Source organism: Hetaerina americana, unplaced genomic scaffold (genome assembly GCF_022747635.1).
Source record: "Hetaerina americana unplaced genomic scaffold, ioHetAmer1.1.p SCAF_4, whole genome shotgun sequence".
In the NCBI taxonomy this organism is placed as follows: Eukaryota; Metazoa; Arthropoda; class Insecta; order Odonata; family Calopterygidae; genus Hetaerina; species Hetaerina americana.
This window is the reverse complement of record NW_027286985.1, coordinates 6,203,718-6,231,540: the sequence shown is the minus strand read 5'-3', so window position 1 is coordinate 6,231,540 and position 27,823 is coordinate 6,203,718. Positions and strand designations below refer to the sequence as shown.

The following is a 27,823-nucleotide window of genomic DNA, read 5'->3' as shown; positions in this document are numbered from 1 at the left end:
TTATATTTTATACACCTGTAGTTCCTTGCTTTTATTAACATTCATATAAATGCTATCAGACTTTCATACAAAAATACAATTGCAACAACTGAAATTTTATTCAATAATTCAACAAATTAATACAATTGCTTCTTATTAACCTTACAGTATTCAGCAGTAACAAGTTAAGAATATATATCCTCTGGAACACTGGCCATTGAAATCAGCTATATCATTAAACATAAACAAGGACATGAAGCTTCATGTCAAGGATTCACTGAGCCACTCGGCAGGAACACATTCAATATAATTAAGAGTTTGGCCTTTTTATTACAACTAGGCAACTTCACATTAACATTACAGGAAAAAGTAAATCATACAAGCCATGAAGTAAAATATCAATAGGAGCAATTGCAAGTAAACATATTTAATTTTTAAATATTCACATTGCCCTATGGAAACAAAATGAACCTTAAAGTTTACCAAAACCATAAGAATGTGATAACAAAACTACTAAATAACTTTAAATATTATTAGAGAAATTAATGACAATTCAACAAACTAATTCAAATGTATTAACAAAACAGTTATGCCATATCAAATATATTATTCAAAATATAACATTGGACCCTTAAAAATTGTTTTATCATATAGTTTTCACTGTACTTTTTCCAATTTTCAAACATGTCATGACCCCAAAAAATTCTATTTGGAATGATTACAATCCAAAAGATGGCAGGTGCATTTAAATAAATAAACAAAAAACTCAGATATCAGGAATTTTAAACAATAAACAGGTCCCACAGAAGGTTGTGGCATGACTAATACATTACAGCATAAAAAAAAGTTAGGTTTTAACTTGGTAATGACACATAAAGGCTGTGGAGGAAAAGGCATTAGTCACTGGAAACTATTCCTCTACCTCAAAGTCAGCAGAACACTGGGAACCGGCTGATACTTGATCAACATTGTCCAGCTGCCGCTCAAACAGATCAGCTGAGGACCTTCCACATGTGGTGCTAGGCACCGGTGAAGGCAGAGGGAGGCAGTCACCTGCCTCTGTTCCATCATATTCTGAGTCTTCCACAAGGATGTGACCTACATCCATTTCCTTCACAGGTAAACTTGTTGCATCTTCTTCCCTACGGTCTCCTACATTCTTACATTCTATAAGCTCTTCATCAGAGGAGTCCTCGGCATCAGAACTAGATTTATCATTCCTTTCCACGGAGGAACATTCATCATCACTCCTTGACCTAACCACATCGCTCTCACCTGATGAAACTTCATCACCACTTTCGTACTTTGGCGTTTCGGATTTATTTGTTTCCTTTTTGGCTCTTCCATCATTTTTCTTCTTCGTTTTCCCTTCTTGAGATTTACCAGTTGAGGAAGATTGGCCATCATTCCTATTAGTCTCTGGCTTGTAACCACCCAGACCATTTTTAAATGATGTTTTGGATGGGACACCAACACCTCTAATAACTGTATTCACACCTTCTTTTTGCCCCCTCTTTGTCTTTTTTGCTGCAGCATCAATATCTATATTTATGGTCATATTCTTCTTTGTTTCTCTAGTTTTTTTCTTGTCCTTCCTGACTTTATCCACATCATTATCTTTAATTTCTTTGCTCTTCTTTTTATCTCTCTTAATTTCTTTATTCTTTTTCTTATTTTCTTTAAGTTTGATCTTGTTAATTAAATCTTTGTTGCTTTTGTCATTTACTCTATCAACTTCCTTGATCTCACTTCTTTCTTCACTGCTTTTCTTTCCTTTCTTCATTTTGTCTTTCTGCTCAATTTCTTTCCTCTTAAGGCCCTCATGCTTCCTGTCAGGGTTGCTCTCCTTTTCTTTCTTGCTCTTAGCCATTCCTGAACTTTTGGTGTTTGAATGACCTGTAAGAGATGACACATCATTAAATTTCTGCATCTATGTCTTAATGAACAAAAAATGTAAACTATCTAAAAAAGATTTTATGCATATTTTTTTTTAGCAATCTGACATTCTAAGCTCACCTAGCTTCACCTTTGTAATATAGAAATGTTCTATTTCATGGTCTGATAGCTACTGAACATTATAAATCTGATCAATTAATTCCAGGTAATCGGCAGTTAGATTATATCATAGTTAGGCACAGATTCAGAAACAGTGAGACCAATTTGCACAGCTTCCTGGGAGCAGATGAGAACTCTGATCACAATTTAGTTGCTAGGGAATTTAATGTCGGTCTCAAAAAAAAGGCAGGGGCGGCAGGTTAGGAAATGGAATGCAGAAGCATTATTTGGATTGACAAGGAAGTGTACCAGCTGGTTGTAGAGAAACTCATGGATGAGGGAAAATAGCTGAGTATGATTGAGGAAATTGGAAATATATTAAAAAAGTGATATCGAAACCCGCAAAAGAAACTATAGGAAAAGGCCAGGGAAACCTGGATCAGAAAGATGGAGATGAGATGATCAGAGAGAGGGATGAAAGAAGGTAATGGAAGAATGTAAAAACAGAGTTAGGCAGAAGGAAGTGCCAAGAGTTTAAAAATAAATTGAGGCGCATCACAAATTAAACAAAAGAAGCATGGTGGAAGACGTAGTGTGAGGATATGGAAAGTTTGCAGAGGAAAGGTGAAATTGGTCAACTACGAGGTCTGTTCAAAAAGTATCACAGCTTTTGTGTTTTTTCAAAAATTATTTATTTATTCAAAAAATATCTATTTTGTCCCCTTCAAAGTAATCCCCATTAGATGTTATACACTTGTGCCAACGTTTTTTCCAACCCTCAGAGCACTTCAAAAAATCATTTTTTGTGATCTTGTTCAGCTCCTCCTTAGATGCAGTCTCTATCTCCTTAATCAGAGCGTAGCGTCATCCTTTCATGGGCCTCTCCGTTTCGGGAACAAGAAAAATTCACTGGGGGCCAGGTCTGGGGAATACGGTGGCTGCGGCATCACTGGTGTTTTGTTTTTGGCCAAAAATTTGCACACAAGCAACGATGTATAACAAGGGTCATTGTCATGGTGCAAAAGCCAATTTTTGTTCCTCCACAAATCCGGGCGTTTGTGACGGATTGCCTCGCGCATATTGCGCATAACTTGCAGGTGATATTCCTTATTTACCGTTCTACCCTGTGGCAAGAACCCCAATGATACACCACGACCTTGCAATCGAAGAAAACTGGAAGCAAAACTTTCACATTTGCTTGGCGTGCTTTTTTGGTCTTGGTTCGTGCTGCAGCTTCCATTTGGATGATTGAGCTTTAGTTTCCACATCATAACCATTGACCCATGAATCATCAGCACTTATGACCCTCTGGAGCCAATTTGGGTCTTCGCGGACAGAGTCCAACACCTCATTAGCAATGTTTCCATAGCATTGTTGTTTTTGGTCAAAATTGAGCAATTTTGGTACGAATTTCGCGGTGACCCATGCCATGCCCAAATCATAGGTAAAAATCAAAAAATCTACGTTTAGGTACTCGGCAAGTTTTCTAAGGGTGATTCGACGATTGGCCAATACTATTTTCTTCACTTCATCAATGTTTTCGTCTGTCGTTGACGTGCTTGGGCATCCGGCACGCTCTTCGTCCTTCACATCTTCTCGGCCCTCTGAGAGCATTTTGTTCCACAGAAAAACATTACTTCGGTCCAAGGTAGCTTCTCCATATGCCACAGTCAACATCCGGAATGCATCCGCGCACTTAATTTGATTTTACGCACAAAATGTGATACATATTCTTAGATCCATTTTTTGGAACAGACAAAACACATCCCAGCAAAAAAGCTGTCAAATATTAATGGAACATTCAAAATTGCCGAACTTTACAGCATAAGGGAGAGACATAAGTACCATGCATAATGCCACAAAAATCAAATTTATATAACCCGCAGAAATTCAAAATTCGCAATATTTTTTGGACAGACCTCGTATAAAAGAAGGTCAAAATGAAATAATGAAGTAAGAAGTAAAGATCTGTGATAACAGTTAAAGATAAGTATAGTAAGAAAATAGTTGAGGATCCAAGAGAGTTGGAAGGAATATATAGAAGAACTGTATGGTAATGAACTTAGGCCATGGGGGTGGACACCATTTTTTCAGAACTACTAAAAGGTTTAGGAAAATTTGGGAAGAAGTAACTTTATGGACTGATTTGTAGCATCTATGAGGAAGGAATCTGGTTGGAAGAGTTTGTGAGATCAGTGTTAATTCCTATTTCAGAAAAGTTAAAGGCTACACCATGCGAGGACCACAGGATTATAAGTTTGATTTCCCCACAGCTAAAGTGGTTCACAGGATCATAAACAAAAGGATAGAGAGTAGGGCAAATGATTACTTAGGGGATGATCAGTTTGGGTTTAGGAAGGGGAGAGGTACGCGTGATGCCATTGTGGTAATGAGATCACTAATCAAGAGGAATATAGAATACAATCAGGGTGTATTTGCCTGTGTCATAGATTTCAAAAAAGCGTTTGATAGGGTGAATTGGGAAAAACTAATGGATATATTGCAGAAAAAAGGAATAGATTGGAAAGACAGGAGGCTAATTCACAACCTGTACATGTCTTCGAATGCTCAGGTTCGAGGAGGGAACGAAGAGTCTGGATGGGCAGTGTTACGAAGAGGTGTGAGGCAGGGTAGCCCATTCTCACCGTTGCTGTTCAACCTGTACGCAGAGGAAATGATAAAAGAGGCGTGGGAAGAACTGGAGGTAGGAATGAAAGTGGGCGGGGAATTCATAAAACCAGTTAGGCTTGCTGATGACCAAGCTTTAGTTTGTCAGTCAGCCAAGGGGTTGCAAGCATTGCTGTGTGAATTGGAAATTCAGTGCGACAGGTATGGGATGAGAATCAATATGAATAAAACAAATGTTATGACATATTCCAGGGAGAGAAAGGCTGCACTAAATGCTGAAGTAGGAGGACAAAAATTAGAGCAAGTGGAACAGCTTACTAATCTTGGAAGTGTTTTGGACCAAAATGGTCCAAGTAGCAGGGACGTAAGGTGAAGAATTGCGTCAGACAAAGAAGCTTTCACAAAGCGGAGAGAATTGATGACAGGGATGTTGAGTAAGAATGTTAAGAGAACCCTCATTAAAAATTTGACATGGAGCATAGTTATGTACAGCGGGGAAACATGATCTTTGAAGTAGGATGATAGACCTAGATTGGAGGCTTTTTAACGGCAGGGGTGGAGAAGGATGGAGAAGGTGAAGTGGACAGAAAGGAAAACAATTGAGGGGGTATGGTTAGGGAGAAGAGGGGGTTGTTGGGAGAAATCATAAATAGACAGGGAAAATGGATTCAAATCATATTGATTGGCACTGGGATGTTGAAGACTGTGATAGAGGAGAAGTAGGGGAGACTGTTATGCAAACGAGGAAGGGGCAGAAATAGGATAGAGATGTTGGACGGAATGAAGAGGAAGGAAGTACACAGAGATGAAGACGGGTCTGTTGTTGAGTGAAGATGTTGGGTTGTGTTTTGTTAGGAGAGACAAGATAATTATTTGGTACTAGTGTCTATCCAAAAGCTACCTTATCCTGTAGATTACCTTTATACATATATATTCATTCACATGGAGAGAGGTATTTGGTAAAGGGATAGATGCACACACAAAAGACAAACAAAGGATTGGTGGGGTAGGTGGAAGGATGCAGATCACAGCACAATTATATTAAGGGTCATTCCCTGGCAAAAGAATAGAGGCATTTGGTTGCACAAACACCCAATGGATTCCAAAGTTAATTATGTTTCCTCCGTAGCTCAATTGGTAAGAGCAACAGTCTGGCAAGTCTAAGATATATGGTTCAAATCAACTGTGATCTTGGTCGACTTGTGATCAACAATACAGCTGAAAACATTAATTGAATAACATTTAGCACTCGGTTGATTACTTATTAGTTTTGTACCTTAGTAAAACAAATTACAGCAGAATACAAGTTTTCATTAATATTTTAACATTACCTTTTCCTGATTCTTCATCTTCATCAAACTCAGATGCACTTAATTCATTGAGGACTTGATTCACTTCCTTCACAATCTCTAATGATGCCTCAAAATCAATTATTGGATCTTCTTCAGATACAGTTTTATCTGCCCTTCGTACTTTTCCGGCTAAAAAACATGAGCATTTTAAAATAAGAAAATATTTAATAAAAATATTAAAAAGTGGATCAATTCTACAATGTGGACTTATTTAACTAATAAATTACAGTGACTAAAAAAATAAAATCATAAACACAGTAGTCAACCCTAAGGTCAAGTAGCAGATGGTAGAGCTCACCCAGCCTGACGGCATGTGAAATTAACACATCAGGGTAGGTGGGCCAGTTCCTTTCCCTGCGCCGGTTGTGGTTAAGTGTGGGAATTTTAAAAGATCAGAAAGCTAGTATATATATGCGCATTACGCCCTTATCCACACATATGTGTGTGTGTGTGGGTCGCGGTAGTCCAGGGGGTAGAGCATTGGACTACTGGCCAGAGGGCCCAGGGTTTGATCCCGAGCAAGTCTCTGAGCACCTGCAGCTCCACCCAAGCTATGTGATTTTTTGGGTACCAGATCTTCCTGGGTAACCATAACCGGCACAGGGAAAGGAACTGGCCCCACCTACCCAGATATGTGAATTTCACAGGAAGTCGGGCTTCGAACTGGGTGAACTCTACCATAACCTACCAAACCGACCTTCGGGTTGATTACTGTTTATGGTTAAAATATATGTGTATATATATATATATATATATATATATATATATATATATATATATATATATATATATATATATATATATATAAATATATGGACAAAGCTGCCAAATAAATATTTTGTGACTCCTAACAACACTCAAAATCCAGCACCCTACTCTACATCAGGTCCCTCTTCATCTCTGAGTACATTCTTCCTCCCTTCCCTTCCTATTCTGTTCCTTCCCTTACCTCGTTTGCCCAACATTCTCCCCTCTATGACAGTCTTCAACATTCCACTGCCGGTCAATACCTCCTTCATCCACTTTTCCTGCCTCAATAGGATTTCTCCCAACAAACCCCTCTCTTCGCCCACCATACCAAGTACTTCCTCATTTGTTTTCTTCTCTGTCCATTTCACCTTCTCCATTCTTCTCCAAACCCAGATATCAAAAGACTCCAATTTACGTCTATCCCCCTGCTTCAATGACCACGTTTCCGCACCGTACATAGCTATCCTCCGCTCCATATCAAAGTTTTTACGAGTCTTATCATCAACTCCCTCCTCCTTGTGAAAGCCTCTTTGCCTAGCGCAATTTTTCTCCTTACGTCCCTACTACTTTGACCGTGCTGCTCCAAAACACTTCCGAGATACGTAAACTGTTCTACCTGCTCTAGTTTTTTCCACTCCTATTTTAATGTTTAGCTTAGCGTTTTTCTTTCTAGAAAATCGCATAACCTTTGTTTCATTATTGATTCTCATCCCATACCTGTCGCACTGAATTTCCAATTCACTCAGCAATGCTTGCAGCCCCTTGGCTGACTGACAAACTAAAGCTTGGTCATCAGCAAACCTAACTGATTTTACGAATTCCCCGCACACTTTCATTCCTACCTCCAGTTCTTCCCATGCCTCTTTCATCATTTCGTCTGCATACAGGTTGAACAGCAACGGTGATAATGGGCAACCCTGCCTTCACCTCTTCCTAACACTGCCCATCCGGACTCCCCATTCCCCACTCACCCCTGAGCAGTCTGAGACATGTACAGGTTGCTGATTAGCCTCCTTTCCCTCCAATCTATTCCTATTTTCTGCAGAACACTCATTAGTTTTTCCCAATTCACTCGTATCAAACGCTTTTTCGAAATCTACGAAACAGGCAAATACCTCCTGGTTGTGTTCTATATTCCTCTGGATTAATAACCTCATTACTGCAATGGCATCACGTGTAACTCTCCCCTACCTAAACCCAAACTGATCATCCCCTAAGTAATCATTTGCCCTACTCTCTATCCTTTTGTTTATGATCCTGAGAACAACTTTAGCTGCGTGGGATATCGAACTTATTGTCCCGTAGCCTTCACCTTTTTCGGAATAGGAACTAAAACTGATCTCACGAAATCTCCGGCCAGTTCCTTCCCCATAAATACTACAAATCAGCCCATATAGCCTCTTCCTCCCTTATTTTTCTGTACATTTCAGTAGTTCCGTGGGAATGTTATCCACCCCCATGGTCTTATTTAGTTTCATCTCCCTTAATGCCCTTTCTATCTCATCATCGAGTATGCCTAGACCTAAGCTATCTTCCTCTACGTCATGTTCTTTTTCAATGTCTAACTTTGCTAGTATAAGTTCTTTACTATACAGTTCTTCTATATATTCCTTCCATCTCTCTTGGATCTTTTCTGTGTCAACTATTATCTTACCCGCCTTGTCTCTAACTGTTAGCATAGATATCCCTTTCTTACTTCCCAATAAAGATTTAACTTTGCTGTACAGCGTACCAATTTCACCCTTCCTCTGCAGACTTTCCATATCCTCGCACTGCGTCTTCTACCAAGCTTCCCTTGCCCTATTTGTTGCCCGCCTCAATTTGTTTAATTCTTTGTACTTCATTTTGCCTAACTTGTATTTACATTCTTCCATTTTCTCCACTCATCCATCTTTGTAATTATCTCATCCGTGATCCAAGGTTTCCTAGTCCTTTAAGCGTTTACAGTTTCAATAGTGTTTTTTGTGGCTTTTGATAACCCTTTCTTGATACTTTCCCACTTTTCTTCGATAGTACTTAGCTCCTTACCATCCTCCACAATTTCCTCCAATGCCTGTTTGTATTCCTTCCTTTTCAACCCATCTAATCTTTCTACATTCCATTTTCTAACACGTCGCCCCTGCCTTATCATTTTGAAACGGACGATACATTTCATAACAACTAAATTGTGGTCAGAGTCCGAATCCACTCCCGGGAAGCTGTGCGAAATATATCACACTGTTCCTAAACCTGTGTCTAACCAGAATATAATCTAGCTGATACCTTTCTGAGTCACCTAGCATTTTCCATGTACACCTGCATCTTTAGTGGTGTCTAAACCAAGTGTTGGTGGTGACTTACCCCTGTCTCCTGCAGAACTCAAAGGTAATGCGATTTTCCAGAAAGAAAAAGGCTAAGCTAAACATTAAAATCGGAGGGCAGAAACTAGAGTAGGTAGAACAGTTTACGTATCTTGGAAATGTTTTGGACCAGCACGTCAAAGTAGTAGGGACGTAAGGAGAAAAATTGCACTAGGCAAAGAGGCTTTCACAAGGAGGAGGGAGTTAATGAGAGGGACGTTGAGTAAGGATATTAAGTAAAGACTCATAAAAACTTTGATATGGAGCGTAGCTATGTACGGCACGGAAACGTGGTCATTGAAGCAGGAGGATAGACGTAGGCTGGAGGCTTTTGAAATGTGGGTGTGGAGAAGAATGGAGAAGGTGAAATGGACAGAGAAGAAAACAAACGAGGAAGTACTTGGTATGGTGGGCGAAGAGAGGGGTTTGTTGGGAGAAATCCTATTGAGGCATGAAAAGTGGATGAAGGGGGTATTGACCGGCAGTGGGATGTTGAAGACTGTGATAGAGGGGAGAATATTGGACAAACGAGGAAAGGGAAGGAACAGGATAGGAATGTTGGATGGGATGAAGAGAGGAAGAATGTACTCAGAGATGAAGAGGGACCTGATGTAGATGTTTTGCTAGGAGTCACAAAATATTTATTTAGGAGCTTTGTCCACCCAAAAACCTACCTTAACCGGTAGATTACCTAATAATAATTTCATGTATCTCGTATCTTGGTCATAAGTAGGTCATTCAATAAATCTTTAGGAAACAAAAAGAAAAATAAATTATTTTTTTATTTTTCAATGCAGACTCCTTTTGCTCAATACACTTTACCCAACATTTGCCTAACTTTTTTAAACCGGCCAGAAAATTAGAATTTTGGAAGGCCATCAAAATAGGTGCCTGCTTTGGCAATGACCTCCTTGATATAGATGAATTATTTTCTGTCAAGGCATTTCTTCTAACTTGGAAATAAAAAATAAGTCAATGTGGGCCAAATCTAGTGAATAATGTGCATTATGTAATCACTTGAAATTTAATTCCAGAATTTTCACCATCAAGACTTTACATCATTTACAAACCCATAACACATTGGTATGCAGCCAGGTAAATTCTTGATGGAAGAGATTTATTTCTTTAAGTGTATGTTTTTCTTGATTTCTTTTCTCAATCAGTGAAGTAACTACACATAATACTCTCCATTTTTCGTTAGCCCTTTTTGCAAGTAATTCATGTAGACAATTCCGTGTGCTCCAAAAGACCATGGCCATCACCTTGTCGGCCGATTTCAGTGTCTTTACCTTCTTTGAAGGGTGATTATCTTTAGAAACCCCCTGTTTTGACGATTCCTTTGTCTCTGGAGTATAGTGAGTAGTGAATTCATGTTTGGTCCACAGTTATGTATTGACTCAGAAACTCATCAGGATTGCGGTCGAAAAGTACCAAATCAGCCTCCAAATTGAACACACAATTGTGTTTATTCTCCATTGAGAGCAAATGTAGCACCCACGGAGATATCACTTACACACCAAAGTTTTTGCAGAAAATTGAAAACACTGGACTATCTTGTGACATGCCTGTGGTCTCAACTATTCCACGAGCTTTAATTCGTTGATAATTCAAGGCCATTTCATATCATTGTGTCATTCAGTTAATAGGAAGTCAAGTGCACTGGACGTCCCGAATGATATCATTTTTGGATGCACAGCCAAATTTAAATGCAATTACCCAATGGATACAGTGGCAAACACATGAGCAAATTTGGAATTAACTTCATCTAATTTGGCTGTGATCTCTTTTGATGTTAAGCCTTTCAAATGCATACTAGCTGTATGAGTTAAATGTATTAGAGCTTAATCACTGCACAAATCTCATTTTTTTTTCATTTTTCTAAATAAAAAAGTTTGTATCTTTAATCAACAATGAAAATGAAACCAAGGGATGGATTTAGCAGAAACTTTAACGACACTCTGTTAAGAGATGAGGCTTACTAAAAGCCAACCTTTCCCAATGTTACAAGTTCCATTCTTGGATTACCTAAGGACTTATTGAACAAAGAACATAATATAATAGGTAGGTCCCTCAAAAAACTTGATTTATTTAAAACCATTGTGACATTGAGCAGAGTGACAAAAATGTTAATAAACAAGCAAAAGGAAGAGCCTGTGTGATAAACAAAAACTGCTATTTAGATACAAAACTTTTATGAATAAAAACAGTTGAAATAACTCATGGGACAACTTAGCTAGTGACAATTTCTACTGAGTGACGGCCAACATAAATCCTATAATTGACTTATTGCACTGAAATCAATAATTTTTAAATTATTTAGTGTGACATTTTAAATTCATTAATCCCTTATTATAAAATAACTCGTTTGAGAGCCTGACACAAGGCATGTGTGTTCACTATGACTTAGCTTGTAGGAACCATAATTTGTTTGGATAAAAACTAAGCAGCACATTTTATACCAATTGAAAGCACACAGTTATAAGAGTTTAATGATTAATACAAAGAAATATAGAGTGCACAGACAGTAAGGTTAGTTAGAATGTTAGGTTCATTTTTCAATAATAACTGGTTCATGCATGATGATAAAATGGCTTCTGTAAAAATGTACCAACCAAATTTGAGCTACATTAAAAAATATTAAGTTGTCTCATTACCTCTTTTCATTGATTTCTTTATCACTTCATCATCTTCAGAATCAGAAGGATACCTCTTTTTGCCAATTGGACCTTTGTATCGTGCAACAAAACTAAATTTCTTTAGCCTCTCATCAACTGATAATTTCAGAGCTTCCTCAGCTTGGCGCTTTGCAACTTCAATCCTTCTACTGTAATCATTCCCATGAGCTGACATCTGGGTTATCAATAGCAAAAATTATGAAATTTTAATCATGCATATTTAACTGATGAATGTACTGAATGTGTGATTAAATTAGGAAAGATTACAGTTTTACTTTCCATTTATTAAAAAAGTTAAATGAAAATGATTTACCCATCTTTGGCAACACGCTACCAAACATATCCAAAATTTTATATTTTACAGGTTAATGTTATCATTCCTCTATCTATGGGCTGAAAGAGTTCTATGAACCGTACTGACTAGAATAATAGGCATTTATTATGAGTAAATGAAACTTGCACCACAAAAATAAAACTATATCCAATGGGGTTATGTTTCAGATGCGTATCTGTATCAATATGTACCAGGAGTAACATACACGTGAAAATGAATTTCATCAGCAAAATATACACATGTACAAGGATAGTGCTAAAGTTGTTGTAGCTGGACATTATATACATCGAATTCTCACCACCTTTTCTGAATTAAACATTTGACAATGAAAATTTAATACAAAGTAATGCGTATTCATTTAATAGCATGTAGAGATGTGAATAACCTGAAGAAGAGAACAAAAAGGGGAAAACTTTGTTTTAAAAAGCCCATTTTCTCATCATAATACTTTAAATACAGTGACTAGTTCACTATGCAATGAAGCCTAAAAATTGCCTTTTTACTGAAAAATTGTGCCTTAATAAAGTATAATACCTATGTTTACCTGCAGGCATATTCATTAGGGTAAAGGATTAAAATTAATATATTTTCTTTTCTTTGTCTCAGGCGTAACTTTGTGGAATTTGCATAACATATTGAAATGTAATGAAATAATTGACTTTGTAATTCCACAAGTGTGTGGAATTACAAAGTCAATTATTTCATTACATTTCAATAATACATTTTCACCTTAAATTTCTTTTTCTGTAATATGATCGGTGGTGGTTGGTCCACAAGAGCTGCAGCACTACTTTATTTTTCCATGAGAAACATCTCATGCCACACAAAGTAAAATATCAAGTCATATGGTGAAAGCAAATTTACATTCTTGCACTTTAGATGCACAGTTTTTCCAATGGTAATGGCCAAAATTAAATCCTATCATGCTGTGATGAGAAACCTGGGGCTTAGGTGGACCAAATGGAGCTGCCTGCTCCGATCCCAAGCAATTTGCCGAGAAGGGATGAAGAGGAGGGGAGGAACAACAAAGTTTAGGATCAGTCTGGCTGCAAGATTATGCAGCACCTGAGACTGACTTCACTTCTCCCCACCCCTCTCCTGTTGTCGAATCACGAGCTTCCCCACCTCCCCCCTTCCCTTCCCACTGACCCATTAAGTCAAACCTCCCCACCAGACATTTCGTTCTTCTCTGTAGAGGCCTGCTTGGCAGGTGAAACACCTTGTATCAGGTTTTATCTAGGCACTTACCTACCCCCGCTACCTCCTACCTTCATTAGTAGATTTTTGTTTTCATCTGTGTGATTGACGGGTCACTGGAATATTAGAAATCCTTGTAAACCCAAAAAGCGTGAGCACGTGCGATACGCAAAGGTCAATTTCCAAACACACCCAAGTGATTGAGTGAATGGGTCAGAACTTGCAAGCATCTGCTTCATAATTTTGCATTCATCTGCATGATTGACGAGCCACTGGCATAGGAGGAATCCTTGGGAACCCAGAAAGAGTGAGTGACATTCACGTGAAATTGGGTCCCTCTGGATTTTTTAATTTTGTTTTTAATTAATTTTCATTTCTGTGTGAGTACAACGGGTCCCTGGCATAGGAGGTATTCTTGCAAACCATGAGTGTGTGTGTGTGAATGCAATTCACGAGAGTGACTGTCATTCCTTAAAACAAAACTACAGACTTTCCCCAGTAGAAAATTTTAAAAAACATTGAGGAGTATATTTTTGAGGACTCTTGCTTGGGAAACTGCATATTAAAGCCGATGCTGACAAATGACAACCCAAGGGGAGCACCTGACACTTTCTTGAAAGTGTATACATGTTCAATAAAATATGTATAATTTTCCAGTTGGTCATTGGAGGGAAAAATGAAATAAAAAGCTAAGTACCAACTTCAATGAATTTAGATTTTCTTTAAGTTATAAGATGTAGAAAACAAAAAAGCACGGTGTTAACTGGGGCCTATAAATTAACCATGACTGGTAATGTGGCTTTAATATGGAAATATGAAACACAGCTAAGTATAGGTTAGTCACATAAACCCATGTAACAATCATGAAGGGGGTGATGATCGTGAGTCCATAAGTTTTCCACCTCTGATTATCCCTTTCTCACAGAGCGGGTCTACTTTTACAAGCGTAAAATCATAGTTGACACACAAAAAAAGAAAAATAATAAAATAGAGAAAAACCCCAAACAAGCTGTTCGGCTGCCTTTCAGCTCAAGAGGCACGCCATATGACCTGGAATCTTTAGTTTGGGGGCTTGAGTCAACTCAAGGCAGAGGATCAAGTCGGTCAACTTTATTCAATTATAGATTTTTCATAATAGTGCTCTTTCTACCATACATATCTGTAATTGCCATAATAATTAAATATACGCACATAAAATTTATCACATGAGATTAAATAGTAAAGATTTTTCTAGCTCTGTCCATGGCAAAACCCACCATCAGCCTCTGATTACAGTCAAGTATTTTAATGAATGAGAACTGAAATCTGTGAATTGGAAAAGTTGATCTCCCAATCAACAGTTAAATGGGAAAATATTTTTATTTTAAGATCTGTAACTTGTGTGATGTATTAGAATCAAACTTCAAAAGGCTTATTCCCATATTTAATTAAATATCCTAACAAGTGTGGATTTGATAGTTCCAAGTAGATCTAAATGCACAAGGCCCAAATAAATGATTACTCTGCTTTTTATTCCTAAAAAGTTTAGGGTCAAGCACTTACTTTGAATACATCCTTATTTTTATCTGGCTGAGAATATTTTGTGATTGCCCCAGGAGTTAGCCAGGCTCTTGTAACTGGCTTGTCATCAAAGAATGTCACATTGTAATGTGTCTGAAATGATAATTACACGAACATTAACATGTGATTTCTAATTGGAGAACGTTCTGAATTGTTTAGAGCTGAACATTGACATAAAATATACACAATTAATATGAAAACTTTGCACATTCTGCTCAATTCTTGTTTACAAATTTACATTACCTTTCAATGCCATTCATTGATAGCACTGTCTAGAATAATATTTCATTCGTTTGATACCTTTATTACAAAGTAGCTGGTTCATGAAATTTGCCTACCAATAATGCTTTAATACATTTTTACAGTCTAAAAAAAGTTATATGAAGTTACATGAACACGTTTAAAAAGGACTTAGTAATTTTTTCCGAAATAAGTAAAATTACCAATGGAAAATAATCAAAGAGTATATTAAATGCCAATATTTAGGTTTTCATTGTTTCAATGCAACAATGTGGCATTTCCCGCAGTTTCTTTGAAAATTTTCATTGTTTCCTTGGAGGCCTCAATTTTGGGATCCCTCCATTTCTGGGAATTGGGATGTCAATTGGAGAATGCAGTCCTCAAGAAAATATCAAATTACCACAGGGAATGGTCGAAAGCACATTAATTTGCAGTGTTGAGGTCAATCAATTACAAGAGAATATGAGAAATACATGAAGAGGGCAAAAACAGCAATACAATTGAACTGCTTTTACCCATTAAACCAGTAATTTATGCAACTTTTCATTCCTTATGGCTTGAATTGCATCTACATAGTTAGCAGGAAGTTTGTGGTGTTCTTCAAGTGAAAAAACTTCACATTGAAATAAAAATAATCTGCATATTTACTCAAGCAGTAGGATTGAAGTGACATTCATGTCATACAGTATAGTGAAATTGGTGTGTGTGTTGTTTTGAAATTTCCGTTTTATTATAAAAGGATCAATACTGGACCCAGGTGATGAATTGCAAAGATAAATTTAAATTTTTTTTGATACTGCAGTTGTATGTTTGGCCTACAGTAATTTCAAAATTACAAGACTTCCACCTTAATTCCCTGACAAGTGCCACAGACCAACTTTTAGTTACCCCACTCTCAATTTGATCTTATTCATAAAATATTATCATTGAGATACTCGGCCATTACTCAGGACCAATTAATTGATGTATCCGAGAGATACAAGGAGGCGTTTTCTTCTGAAGTACACATCTGTAAGTTATCAACTCAAGAATGACAACTTTGACATGAAGAATGACTTGCATATTCAGATGAGCCTAAAAATTATACCAGTGGTAACAATTATATTTACCATCGGTAGAATCACCCATGCAAGGTAGATTGAAGGATACAAACGAAAGGTAGTCAATACAGCATGTGTTCCTCAATGAGGTAAACTACTATGTCTTCATATCCTGTTTGAGGAGCATGTTTGGGTGGCCTTTTGGTATCATACCAAAAATACTACAGAGGAAGGCAATGAGATATAGCCTTGGTTAATTACCATAGCAACATAATGGGACAAAAACAAAATGTTAATTAATTAATAAATAACATATTAAATAAAAAATAACATCGGCAACTATTCTCTTAACTCTGCCTATCATCATCATTACACCAGAGGCAGGAATGACTTCCATTATGGGAATATAAGAACTAAAGCATTGAAATTAGGACCCAATGAAATGGGCATCAGATTATATAACAAACTACCCTAAAGTATCAAGGATACAAAGGGAACTGCTGCATTCAGGCATAAATTAAAAAGATATCTACAGCGCAATATGTTTTACTCGGTTGATGAAGATCTCAACAATATTCCCAACCAGTATGTTCATACTTTTAGTTTCTAGCAATGGTCATGGTCTGATTCATGTTAATGATCAATGATTTTTCTGAATTTGATATTGTATGTGCATGTTACAGCCAATGTTCATGGGTTTGTACCAAACATTTATGTAACCATGAGCATCTATTCTTTTATGTATCTTAACTGAGCCTGTGTCTTTGCTCCTCTTTGACGTGCCTTATATCATGTACATACACCACCCACCTGGTATTTTTGTATTGTGATCTCTGGGCAAATAAAAAGTAATGATGATAATAATAATAATCCTGGCAATAATAGGACTAAGACTGGAAATCAGACCTGGGAGTGGGAAGGGAAAAACCTCATCATCATCGCATGAAAACCTTGAAAAACCAAAGCAGATAATGCTAAGAGCCAGGATGTAAGAGAATACCAAACAAGAGATCGAAAAAAATATGTTCAACTTGTGAAATGGATAGACAGATGGGACTACCACTATGAAAGCATGAGCGATTTAAGAGTGGGGGGGAGAAGATCATCAATGTTGGGTAGCAATAATACTAAACTGAAAATGGAGCACATATTATTATTGATTCCCCACACTTACAGGCAATCTAAGTGTATATTAGTAGAAGTCATTTGTGGAGACAATTGACTGTTGACATCATGTGCACAATTAGTGATAGGTGGGCAATTAAGTGGAGCTAGGATTTTCAGATAATTGGAGAAGAAGGGTATAGAGAAGCCTAACATCTTGGTATCAACCTACTCTTAATGAAAGATCCAAAATTTAATATTCCACTCATTGGATGGCATATTCTGCTTGAAGTGTCCTCCACATAGCATCCCCATATAGGGATTACTTTGAAACCATCTGCTACCTTCGGAATTTGAAACTGGGCCCTCAGGGTGAGAAGCCAGTACACTAGCCACCACACAAACCCATTCCTCACCAGGTGTACATGTGAACAGTCACAGTGAATATTATTTCTGTAAGACCCCTTTTATATATGAATAATTCAATACTTCCCCTTAATCATTCAATAGTGCCTTCCTCTGGCTTTGAGGGATATCTAATAATGCAAATTAATTTATGCAAATGCATGCATTTATGCAAACCCTCAATTTATGCCAACCAGTATTATCTTAAAATCAAAGATTTCAAATTAAAACCATATTCAACATGCTTTAAGGAAACTGCAAATGTTGGTTTTATGTAAAAACAAAACTCATCAGTTTAGTTGTAAGAAATACATATTTTTACTCCATGCACGCATTATTCTATTTCCAGGCAATTTGATGTGTCCAAATTAATTAATATTCTCCTTGCAATGATTGGCTATCAACTCAATTGATTATTGACTATATCTCAAAAATTTTTATATTCAATGCACTTTGGAGGGGTTTAATAAATTTTCACACTTAATGTACCAAGTAAAAATGTATGTGCATGGTTATTGTAAATGGTCCATCCATCCATTCTCTCTTTCACTCTCAGAAAAATGAGGCAAGCCTACAAGTCTTACAGGAATATCACAGGTTTCTGTGACCCAGTAATACTGTTCAACATCAGGATCATCGTCTACAATGGCAGGCCACCATGGATACCCAGCAAGATGCCCCCAGACCACAGAGCCAGCTGTGTATATATTATGGATCAAATCCTCCTCTTCAACAGGAGTTGGCCCCTTCTCAGGAGCTGAGCAGCTGGCATACTTCATATCTGCATTAAATTGAAAATTACACCATCAAAATTAGACCTTTTCATGTTTTTTTCTCATACGGATTGTAAAAAGACACTACATTGCACCATCTTAATTTGTGACGTCAATAAAGGGACCAACCACAGCTAGTACATAGTTTGGTAGTTAGTAAATAGAGAGTTTTCATTAGTACATAGTAAAATTTGCCATCTCCAGATGGCTACGGGATAATGTTCTTGCTTGCCATCCCAGAGGTCATGGGTTCGATTTTCACCTGGGTGGATTTTCCTCCACCTAGGGCTTGGGTGTTTTGTAATTGTCTTCCATGTTGTACTCGCGGGTTACATGGAAGAAGGGACCAAATAGTCTCAATCTTGCCCCAATTAAAGATAAATAAATAGTTGGGAACAATTATATACTTCAATAACTCAGCCACTTTTAAAATCAATCCTGAAGAAAGTATGCTTTGAAAGCATCTCAGGGGCAAAGAATTGCCAAATTCAATAAGTAGACCTTCAATACCCACTCAAAAAATATCACAGGTAATTGAACCATAATTTAGAGCAACCAAAAATTAGTAACGATAAATGCCAAGTAAAATTCTAGCAGCTACAGAATACAAAAAAGAGCGGAGAAGAAATGAACATTTTGAAAGTGATGCAGTCTCAAAGCTAGTCTGGAAGTACATTTAGAAAAATCATGGAACTATTGGAAGAAAGAAGGAAAATAATTAACAATGGATGTTGAGAAAATGCATAGGAATTTTGTAATGGAATAAAAGCCTTCAAGAAAAATATCTGAAGCTCACTGGAAGTACATGGAAAGTAAAGCAACACTATGAAAGGGTGAAAATATCATTAGGCTCAATGCAAGTTGTGCACCACAACTACCTTCCAGGAAGTTTAGCCAATACCTGAGCAATTTAGGAGTTTCTGTCACTTTCAATAAAAACTTAGCACTATCCTGAGGTTGCTCAAATCAATTGTAAAGTATTATTTATCTATAATCACTGTTTCAATAATATATTATCGTTTACCAGTACCCGCAAGTTCTACTTCAATTCCCCCTTCTGATATTCTGATTAACAAGATTCACATCACTCCTCGGCATTACCTTTTCCTCTTCTAGCACCTCCTTTAAGTTCCAACCCCTATGACCCCTGTCCAAGGCGGTAACTTATTATATATTTGCAATACGGTACTTGAACAGATGAAACTCTGGCCAAGAAAATTGATTATTATTATAAGTAATCTACCAGTTAAGGTAATTTTTGGGAGATTACAAGCTACCAAACAATTCCCTTTCTCTCTACCAACAAAACAACCCAACATTTTACTCTACAATAAGCCCCTCTTCAACTCCATACACATCCATACTCCCTTTGTTCCGTCCAACATCACTATCCTATTCCTTCCTTGTTTACCAAACATTCTGCCCTCTATCACAGTCTTAAGCATCCTACTGTCAATCAATATGCTTTCCATCTATTTTTCCTGCCTATTTATGCTTTATCCCATTAATTCACTCTCGTCCCCCACCATACACTTCCTCGTTTGTTTTCCTTTCAGACCACTTCACTTTCTTCACATCCAAATTTCAAAAGCCTCCAATGTATGACTATCATCCAACTTCAATGACCAAGTTTCCATGCTGTACATACCTACGCTCCATCAAAATTTAGATATGCCATTTCTTAATATCCTTACTCAATCTCTCTTCTCTCATCCTAGTGAAAGTTTCTTCGCCTAACGCAATTCTTCTCCTTTTGTCTTTACTACTTTGACCATTTTGTTCCAAAACACTTCCAAGATTCGTTAACTGTTCCATCTGCTCTAGCTATTGTCCCCCTATTTCAATGTTTAGCTTTGCCTTTTCCTTTCTGGCAAATCGCATAACCTTTGTTTTATTAATATTGATTCTCATCCCATACCAATCAAACTGAATTTCCAATTCACTCAGCAATGCTTGCAACTACTTGGCTGACTGACAAAGTAAAGCTTGATCACCAGCAAACCTGATTTTATGGATTGTCCACGGACTCTCATTCCTATCTCCAGATCTTCCCATGCCTCTTTAATCATTTCCTCCACATGTACACCGAACAGCACCAGTGATAATGGGCAACCCTGCCTTACACCTCTTCCTCACAGTCCATCCGGACTTTACATTCCACACTCGCACCTGAGCAGTCTGAAACATGTACAGATTGCAGACTAGTCTCCTATCCCATCTATTCCTATATTCATTAGTTTTTCCCGATTCACTCTCATGAAATGCCTTTTCAAAATCTATGAAACAGGGAAATACATCCTGATTCTCCCCTTCCTGGAACTAAACTGATAATTCCCTTGGGAATCATTTACCCTGTAATCCATCCTCTTGTTGATGATCCTGGGAACCACTTTAGCTGCATGTGAAAACAAATTTATTGTTCTGTAGTCCTTACATAATGTAGCCTTTCCCTTTTTTGGAATAGGATCTAACCCTAATCTGATAAAGTCTTCTGGCCAAATTCCTCTCACAAATGCTATGAATTAGTCAATAAAAATTCTTCCTCCCAATTTTCCCAAACCTTTATGTGGTTCTGTAAGATGTTGTCTACCCCTACAGCCGTATTTGGTTTCATCTCTCTTCATGACCTTTCTATCACATTGTCTAGTATGCCTGGACCTAAGCTATCTCAATCTTTGTCATATTCTCTTTCTATGTTTAACCTTGCTAGTCTAGTTCTTTATCATTCAGTTCTTCTATATCTTCCTTCCATTTCCCTTGAATTTTTTCTGGTTCAAGGAAATTTGATACAGTATTCAAAATACTATGTAGTGTTTCAATAATCATGCCTCATGCCCACTGTTATTCTGATCAGTTTGAACATAGCAAAAAAACAACTCTACCTAGCAGCAGGGTAGCCCAGTGCGTAGATTATTTGCATAATGACCAGCTCTAGATATTTTCATCAGAAACCCTTGAGGTTTAATTTTCAGGTTTTGTACTCGTTGGGAAATTAAAAGCAGAGCAGAAAGAGGAACTGGCAACAGTGCCATGAATATATAAATTTCACATGCCATTGGGTTAAGCTAAAGGCAAGCTCTACCCTCATCTATTAAAATCAACCTTGATGGGTCATAGAATGTACCGAAACCACATTAGAGTGGAATAACAAAAATAAAGGTGAAAACTATAATATTAAAAATGGATAACACTAGTAAGATGCGGTAAAAGGAAAGGGCATCCACCTTCATTTTTGGGTTGACCACACTGTGAGGGGAGCCAGAGTTTTTTTTACAGTAACCAAATTGCTGTAGACTATTTGCCACTTCGCTGCTTTTAGTGCAATAACCCTTACCCTGAAATTATGTGTATATTATAGAAAACTAATCATTACTTACTAGAAATTGGCATTTTATATTTAATTTAAGTCGTAGAGAGGTTTTACAAATAGTCAGCATATTGAAATGTAATGAAATAATTGACTTTGTAATTCCACACACTTTATTTAAAAACACGACCCAGGTTTCGACGTTGAACGTCATCATCAGGTCGAAACCTGGGTCGTGTTTTTAAATAAAGTTTGTGGAATCACAAAGTCAATTATTTCATTACATTTCAATATGTTATGCAAATTCCACAAAGTTACGCCTGAGACAACAAATTTTAAATAGTCAGCATTTTCAAATTTTCATTTCAAAACAAAAGTCATTTCTCAGGAAGAGACTGACTAGGAAAAATTTTCCCATCCTTCTAAAATATATTTACCAATAAAATGCCATGTTTAATTTATTCAGTATTAAATGAGTTTTTTCTGCAAAATAATATTATATGCAAGTTTGGTGGTCCATTTTGACCTTTGCACAATGCCAAAATAAGACTATCAATATCCTTTACTTGTCATTCCAACTTTCCTGTAGAAGCTGAATCACTTTTACTATTAGCAGAAATACTGGTCTTATTTTTTTTAATTACCTAGGTAGTTTCTCATTTTACTTTAGCATAGTTCACATTATTACTAAGGTACAGAAGTAGTTTCAGTAATTTATTTATTATTATTATGTTTGGTTTGGGGCATAAAAATTAGTGATATTGATTGAACAGAGATACACCTGAAAAAACAAGATACCAAGAGCATATTTCATGGAAAAAATATCCAGGGGCTCCAAGGTAAAGTCATAGATAAATTATTGCAAATAAAGGCGGCTATGAAATGTTCAGGGGTGAAATAGGGTGCAACAATTCAAGCAATGAAAAAAGGAATAAGATGTGTTTGTAAAACTGGACTGAGAAATAACTTTTCCTTCTTCACTGTGCTCTAAAATTAGCCTTAGAAATTATATTCCTATCAGTATTTTTACAAATTTGAATCTCTATGTCTTGGCAAGTATATGGTCATGAGAGGGAAAATTTTAGATTGTAGAATTTACAGAAAACATTTCATGAAAACCTGACTGATAGGATCCATTTTGAAACATATTGGGCAATCTGTCACAGAGTGATGCATCTCACAATAAATAACACCAATAATCACATGTCATCTTCCGGAAATATACACATATTATACAGCTTATGAAAAGACAAAAAATTCAAAATGTATCAAGTCATATATGTAGTCAGAATCAAGGTTATCTGGACAAAAATGAGTTTTGGAGGAGTTGCATATATCATTCTTTCTTGGACCTCAAATAGGAGACTAATAAAACTGATGACAATTTATAAAGAAGAGCAGATATATCAACATTCTGAACTGCTTTGAAGAACAGAAGAAAATACCATGAAAGTTACTTTAATAGAGTAATCTACTGATGTGCACCAAAATAAGAGAATTTAAAAATACAAAAATTATTCAGCTTAACCAGGATTCACACCTGGATCCTTCAAAATCAGGCCAAGTGCCGGTTAAGCTACCGAGGTATCCTTTTATGGTGAAAGATTTATATGTACACTTTGAGATTCCTGCATATCCTGAACTGTTCCCACTTCTTGTGTTGGCTCAGGGAACACAATCTCTTAAATAAAAAAAGCCCATTTCTTTTAATATTATAATTTTTTAATATTTGCACAATATAAGGAACATAAAAGGTTTTCTTTACTAAGACCAAATATGTAGTCACAAAACATTACGCATTAGAAAAATACTCTTTTATAATACAAATATATGTAACTATATGTAAATATAATTTGACACATTAGTGAAATATAGGAAACCAATGAACAAGGTTTTATTGATGAGCAATCAAGGAAAAGGACTGTTAACATTTGGAAGTGGGGTGTTGTGGGAAGACTAGCCAAGTTAGCCACAAAGGCTTGAAGTAAGGCCCTCCCACCACCCATGTGCAATGCGCAAGCTCAAAGGCCCAAGATGGGAAGTTCCAACCGCAAAATGCTCTTTCCCACCAACCGTATGATATAAATTTTATGCAATGTTTCCTCTAAAATTTCATCACATCCAATTTAGTTTATCCTTAACCACCTATCTTTAACTTTGACAGTGAATATAATTTCATATATACCAACTATGACACTCCATCACACTAGCATTTTACTCCAACCATGAATGAAACTCAACTCAATCAAAAAGGATACTGAAAATATCAAACATAAAGAAAATATCTTTGGGTTTAATAGCTCTCTTTAGGCTGAGAGCAATAATATCAATGATATGTACTTTTATTAACAGCATAATATAAAACATAAACTAGCGAGCATTTAGGCCATATGTATATATTTTGTCACAAATACATGCTATTCTGAAAAAAATTCTCAGCTTTTGTAAAACCTACATTTTAATTGTGTTCTGGAGCTCTCATATTTTCTGAGCCTTTTTGAGGCCCATTCAAAGAAACGGGCATTTTGGATGCCATAGTTTAATATTTTGAAACTTATTCTTAAGAGAAAATTCTAAAGTGCAGGACTCCAGTGCATTGACAAATTAAGCAAAAATAAATGCAGTTAGGAATACAACAATAATAAAACCTTTTAACTAAACTCATGCACAATTTTTTAAACGGACTCACCTCCGAAAAAGAATTATGTCTTGAAAAACATGAGGAAGCTACCCATGATTATTGTCTATTTTGAAATCACTATACCCAGATGAGAGGTAGTGGGATTGTGTTTGGAGTAGCTACCATAAGGCATTTCTGTGGAATAAGTAAGAAATACTGGCATATAAACTGAAGTAAAGTTGCAGAATGTGCCGAGTGGCCATGACTTGCTCGGAAATTATTTTGTGAATTCATGCACACAGACTACAGGAAAGCCAATGGAATGACATAGGATCTTGGGAATCCAAAATATGGCAAAGATTAGCTCAAAGATGTGTTGTCTTAAGTAGAGACAGTTGATTGTGGCAGATACGTCCGAACTGTGAGGTGAGTGTTACTGGAAACCTTTTAGAATCCTTTCCATACACAAGTGATTTGGGGGACTATCATCAGTAGTTTCGGCATTTGTTAATAATGATGTTAACTGGGGTCTGGCACAATTCAATGTATTTCTTCTTATTGATGATGAATACCAATATGCTTAGAGACAAACAGCAAGCAAGATATTAAAGAAATGTATGAGGTGCATTAGTACCTTTCAAGTAGAGTGACAGAAAGCTAGTGAGCACTTGATTATTACTTTAATTACATAGGTATACTGATTTATAAAAATGCACAATTATGTCAAGCTATAAGTGGACAAAAGTTTTTAGGATAGAATAGCTTGAAGTTATCTGTGTGTCAAACTTCAAGGGAATATGCTCAACCTTAATAACATGTTATTTGTAGTGAAATTCATCACAATAAAATACACAATAGGTTCAGCACATGTAATGGGTATCAAGATTTGCATGCCGAGCACATTTCTCTGGAAGAACCACTCCCTGTAACTATAATCACAGTTGATTGGACCAAAATCAAGCGAGCAACAGCTACAACAGGGCAGGAAACCTACAGTTTAATTGTTACCATGTACATATCTATATTGCAGGCTCCATGTCATTGGTACCAAGAATACTGCTGAAAGAACAAGTAGTCTACTTGCAACTGCAAACAAGAAATGAAGAAAATTGTACAGTCAAGACTTGCAGGTCCAGATCAATAAAATTACTTCAGACTGCCCAGCTGGAGTACTTCTGCAAACATTTATTACTTTTGTTAACTTTTGTCCGAGAATTCTACTAGTATTAGAACCAAAAATAATAGCATGAAAATGCTCTAGAGGAAAATTGATATATTATTAACGAAAAATATGAAATGAGAAGAATACTGAGACATACCAGGAAGAATAAATATTGGCAGATTAATAAAAATTACAATGATATAGAGGCAAAGATACCTATCGGAAATGTATTATGAAAGAGAAAATGAGACATGTCAACCACAGGTGGATACTAATATATTAAAATGTTGAGAATCCTTTTTTGGGCTACTATGCTTATATTATGCTATTTTTTATTGTGCATGTTCAGAGCAGTAAAATAATGAAATAAAGCACAAATACTGAGGTCCTGTAAGGCTCCGGAAGATTTCTTGTGAACAGTTCCACTGTCATAACTAATCACAAACCTCTACATAATGTGCCAAAATCCATTTAACAACTTAAGTCAGTACTCAACGAATTACAACCAAATATTCACGCAAGGGTAAAGAGGAAGGTGGCAGGTCAAGAGTTTATCTGAACCCAAAGGAGGGGAAAAATAACCCTCAAAGAAAGCGTTCCAATTGAAAACAAAATGTCACACTTCAACGGTGAATTTGACCAATATCCATCATTTAGGGGGGAAGATTTAAAAATGTTAATATCACAGTCGAAATTCTTATTGTATAGCCTTACACCCGCAAAACATTGTATTAATTCATTCAAATCTATGCTTTATCTAAAATAAATAGACATTTTCAGCCCTTTAATTAGGCAATGAATGAAACAGTAGACAAATATTTGAGTTACCATGGTTCATAAAACACTGCCAATTGTCAGGAACTTCAGTGGGATCACGAGTAGAAGGAAGATACCGCCACTTGGAACAACTCTTATTTGTGCACTGTACCCACAATCCCACATTTCGTTTTCTTTGTAGTCGAAATAGCTTTGATCTTGGAGAAAGAGCCATCATCATAACACTACTAGACTGACTGGATAAAAGCTGGGATGAATTGGGTGTCGGATGATTAACTCTTCGATGACCAATACTTCCTGCACTCAACTGACTATCATTGAGTGCTCTCCCAGTAGGAGTCACAAGTTCTTTTTGTTGGGAGCCTTTCACATCAGGAGTTTTCGGGCAATTCTGAAAATCATGCAAACATAATATAAATTCAGTATCCCATCAATATCATTTTACCGACTATTCAAGCCATTATGCTAAGCGGTTGATACTTTTTTCTTGAAATCAGGTATATTAGGTCTCTTTAGGTCACTAGAATCTGATGGTTTGGAAGAGGTCTTGGGTTTCTTAGAGGTTTTGCATAGCAGGGATTTGGACTTCTTAGGTTTGGATGGAATATCAGGTTCTCCTAGGGAAATCATCACAACATTATTAGATTTTTTAATTTATGAAGACATAAAAATTATTTCTTACGATACGTTTTAAAATCTTTTAAAATGAATGCATAGATTACTATGTACCCTGAAGAGCTGGATCATCAAAATTCAGTCTGGTTGGTTTCACTTTTAAGTTTAGAAGAGCTATCTTTGATTTAATTTTCTTCTTCTTAATTGGTGGAAGCACACTATTGTCAATACGCTGATCAGGAGTCTTCACTGCAGTCCTAAATAAATATTAATCGATAATTTAAACGGCTCATATCAGTATTTTCAGTCATGTATTCTTCAGGTTTCTTTACCCATTTGCATTGTCAAATTCACTTGAACCTTCTTCAGCCGATTCAGCAGGAGATAAAGCCGCATTTGGTTCGGGAACGGCAACATTATCTTCCTACAATATATGAATCAGCATTTATAATTGGAAAATGTAAAAAAAAACATTAAAAAAGGTGGGGTACTCGTACCTCTACATGTAGAATATTTGCCAACTTTCCGTTTTTGTCCAATTTTGTTTTGGTTAAAACTGAGTTAAATAAATCATCATACTGAGCTTCCGAAAAGGGTCGACTTACTTTTGCCTTATTTATAGGAACAAAATGGACAGAGAGAGAATTAGCAGAAACAACAATCATAGATTGGAAATTGACGTAGTTTCTAAATACTAGCACATGTACCTTCGAATCAACTTCTTCCGATGATTCAGAAGTACTATCCTCCATATTTCCTACTATCTTTCCGGTACATTTTTCTCCTTTTAAGGACGGGGATAGGAATTTTTTTGATGTTATGTGCTTAGGCATTTTCGAATAACATTAACCGAATCACAAGAAACGCGGATGCAGAAAAATATTTCTGCACAAACAGTCTGGAATGCTCCGATTAAGAGAATGAAAGCTAATTCCAATAAAAATGGAATAACTTCTTCTCAGAGTTCTCAA

The 27,823-nt window shown here is 36.6% G+C and overlaps 1 protein-coding gene across 1 annotated transcript; it reads right to left on the bottom strand.

The window, feature by feature from the left end:
* On the bottom strand, nucleotides 1-27,823 carry LOC139691791 (transcriptional regulator ATRX homolog). The gene is made up of 10 exons (XM_071589657.1): nucleotides 27,560-27,823; nucleotides 27,350-27,463; nucleotides 27,185-27,276; nucleotides 26,967-27,109; nucleotides 26,289-26,628; nucleotides 18,183-18,379; nucleotides 14,792-14,902; nucleotides 11,698-11,893; nucleotides 5,934-6,083; nucleotides 1-1,875 (listed from the first exon to the last, which is right to left on the bottom strand). Exons 4-10 carry the CDS (start codon nucleotides 26,982-26,984, stop codon nucleotides 890-892), a joined length of 1,998 nt encoding a protein of 665 aa, XP_071445758.1. The 5' UTR covers nucleotides 26,985-27,109; nucleotides 27,185-27,276; nucleotides 27,350-27,463; nucleotides 27,560-27,823; the 3' UTR covers nucleotides 1-889.

Excerpts from the sequence above, each read along its gene's own strand:
- LOC139691791 (XM_071589657.1), bottom strand. Across the intron at positions 14,903-18,182 it reads CAGAAACCTGTGATATTCCT|ACACATTACAATGTGACATT; the intron begins GTAAGACTTGTA and ends TTATCATTTCAG. Across the intron at positions 6,084-11,697 it reads AAAGAAATCAATGAAAAGAG|CCGGAAAAGTACGAAGGGCA; the intron begins GTAATGAGACAA and ends CATGTTTTTTAG.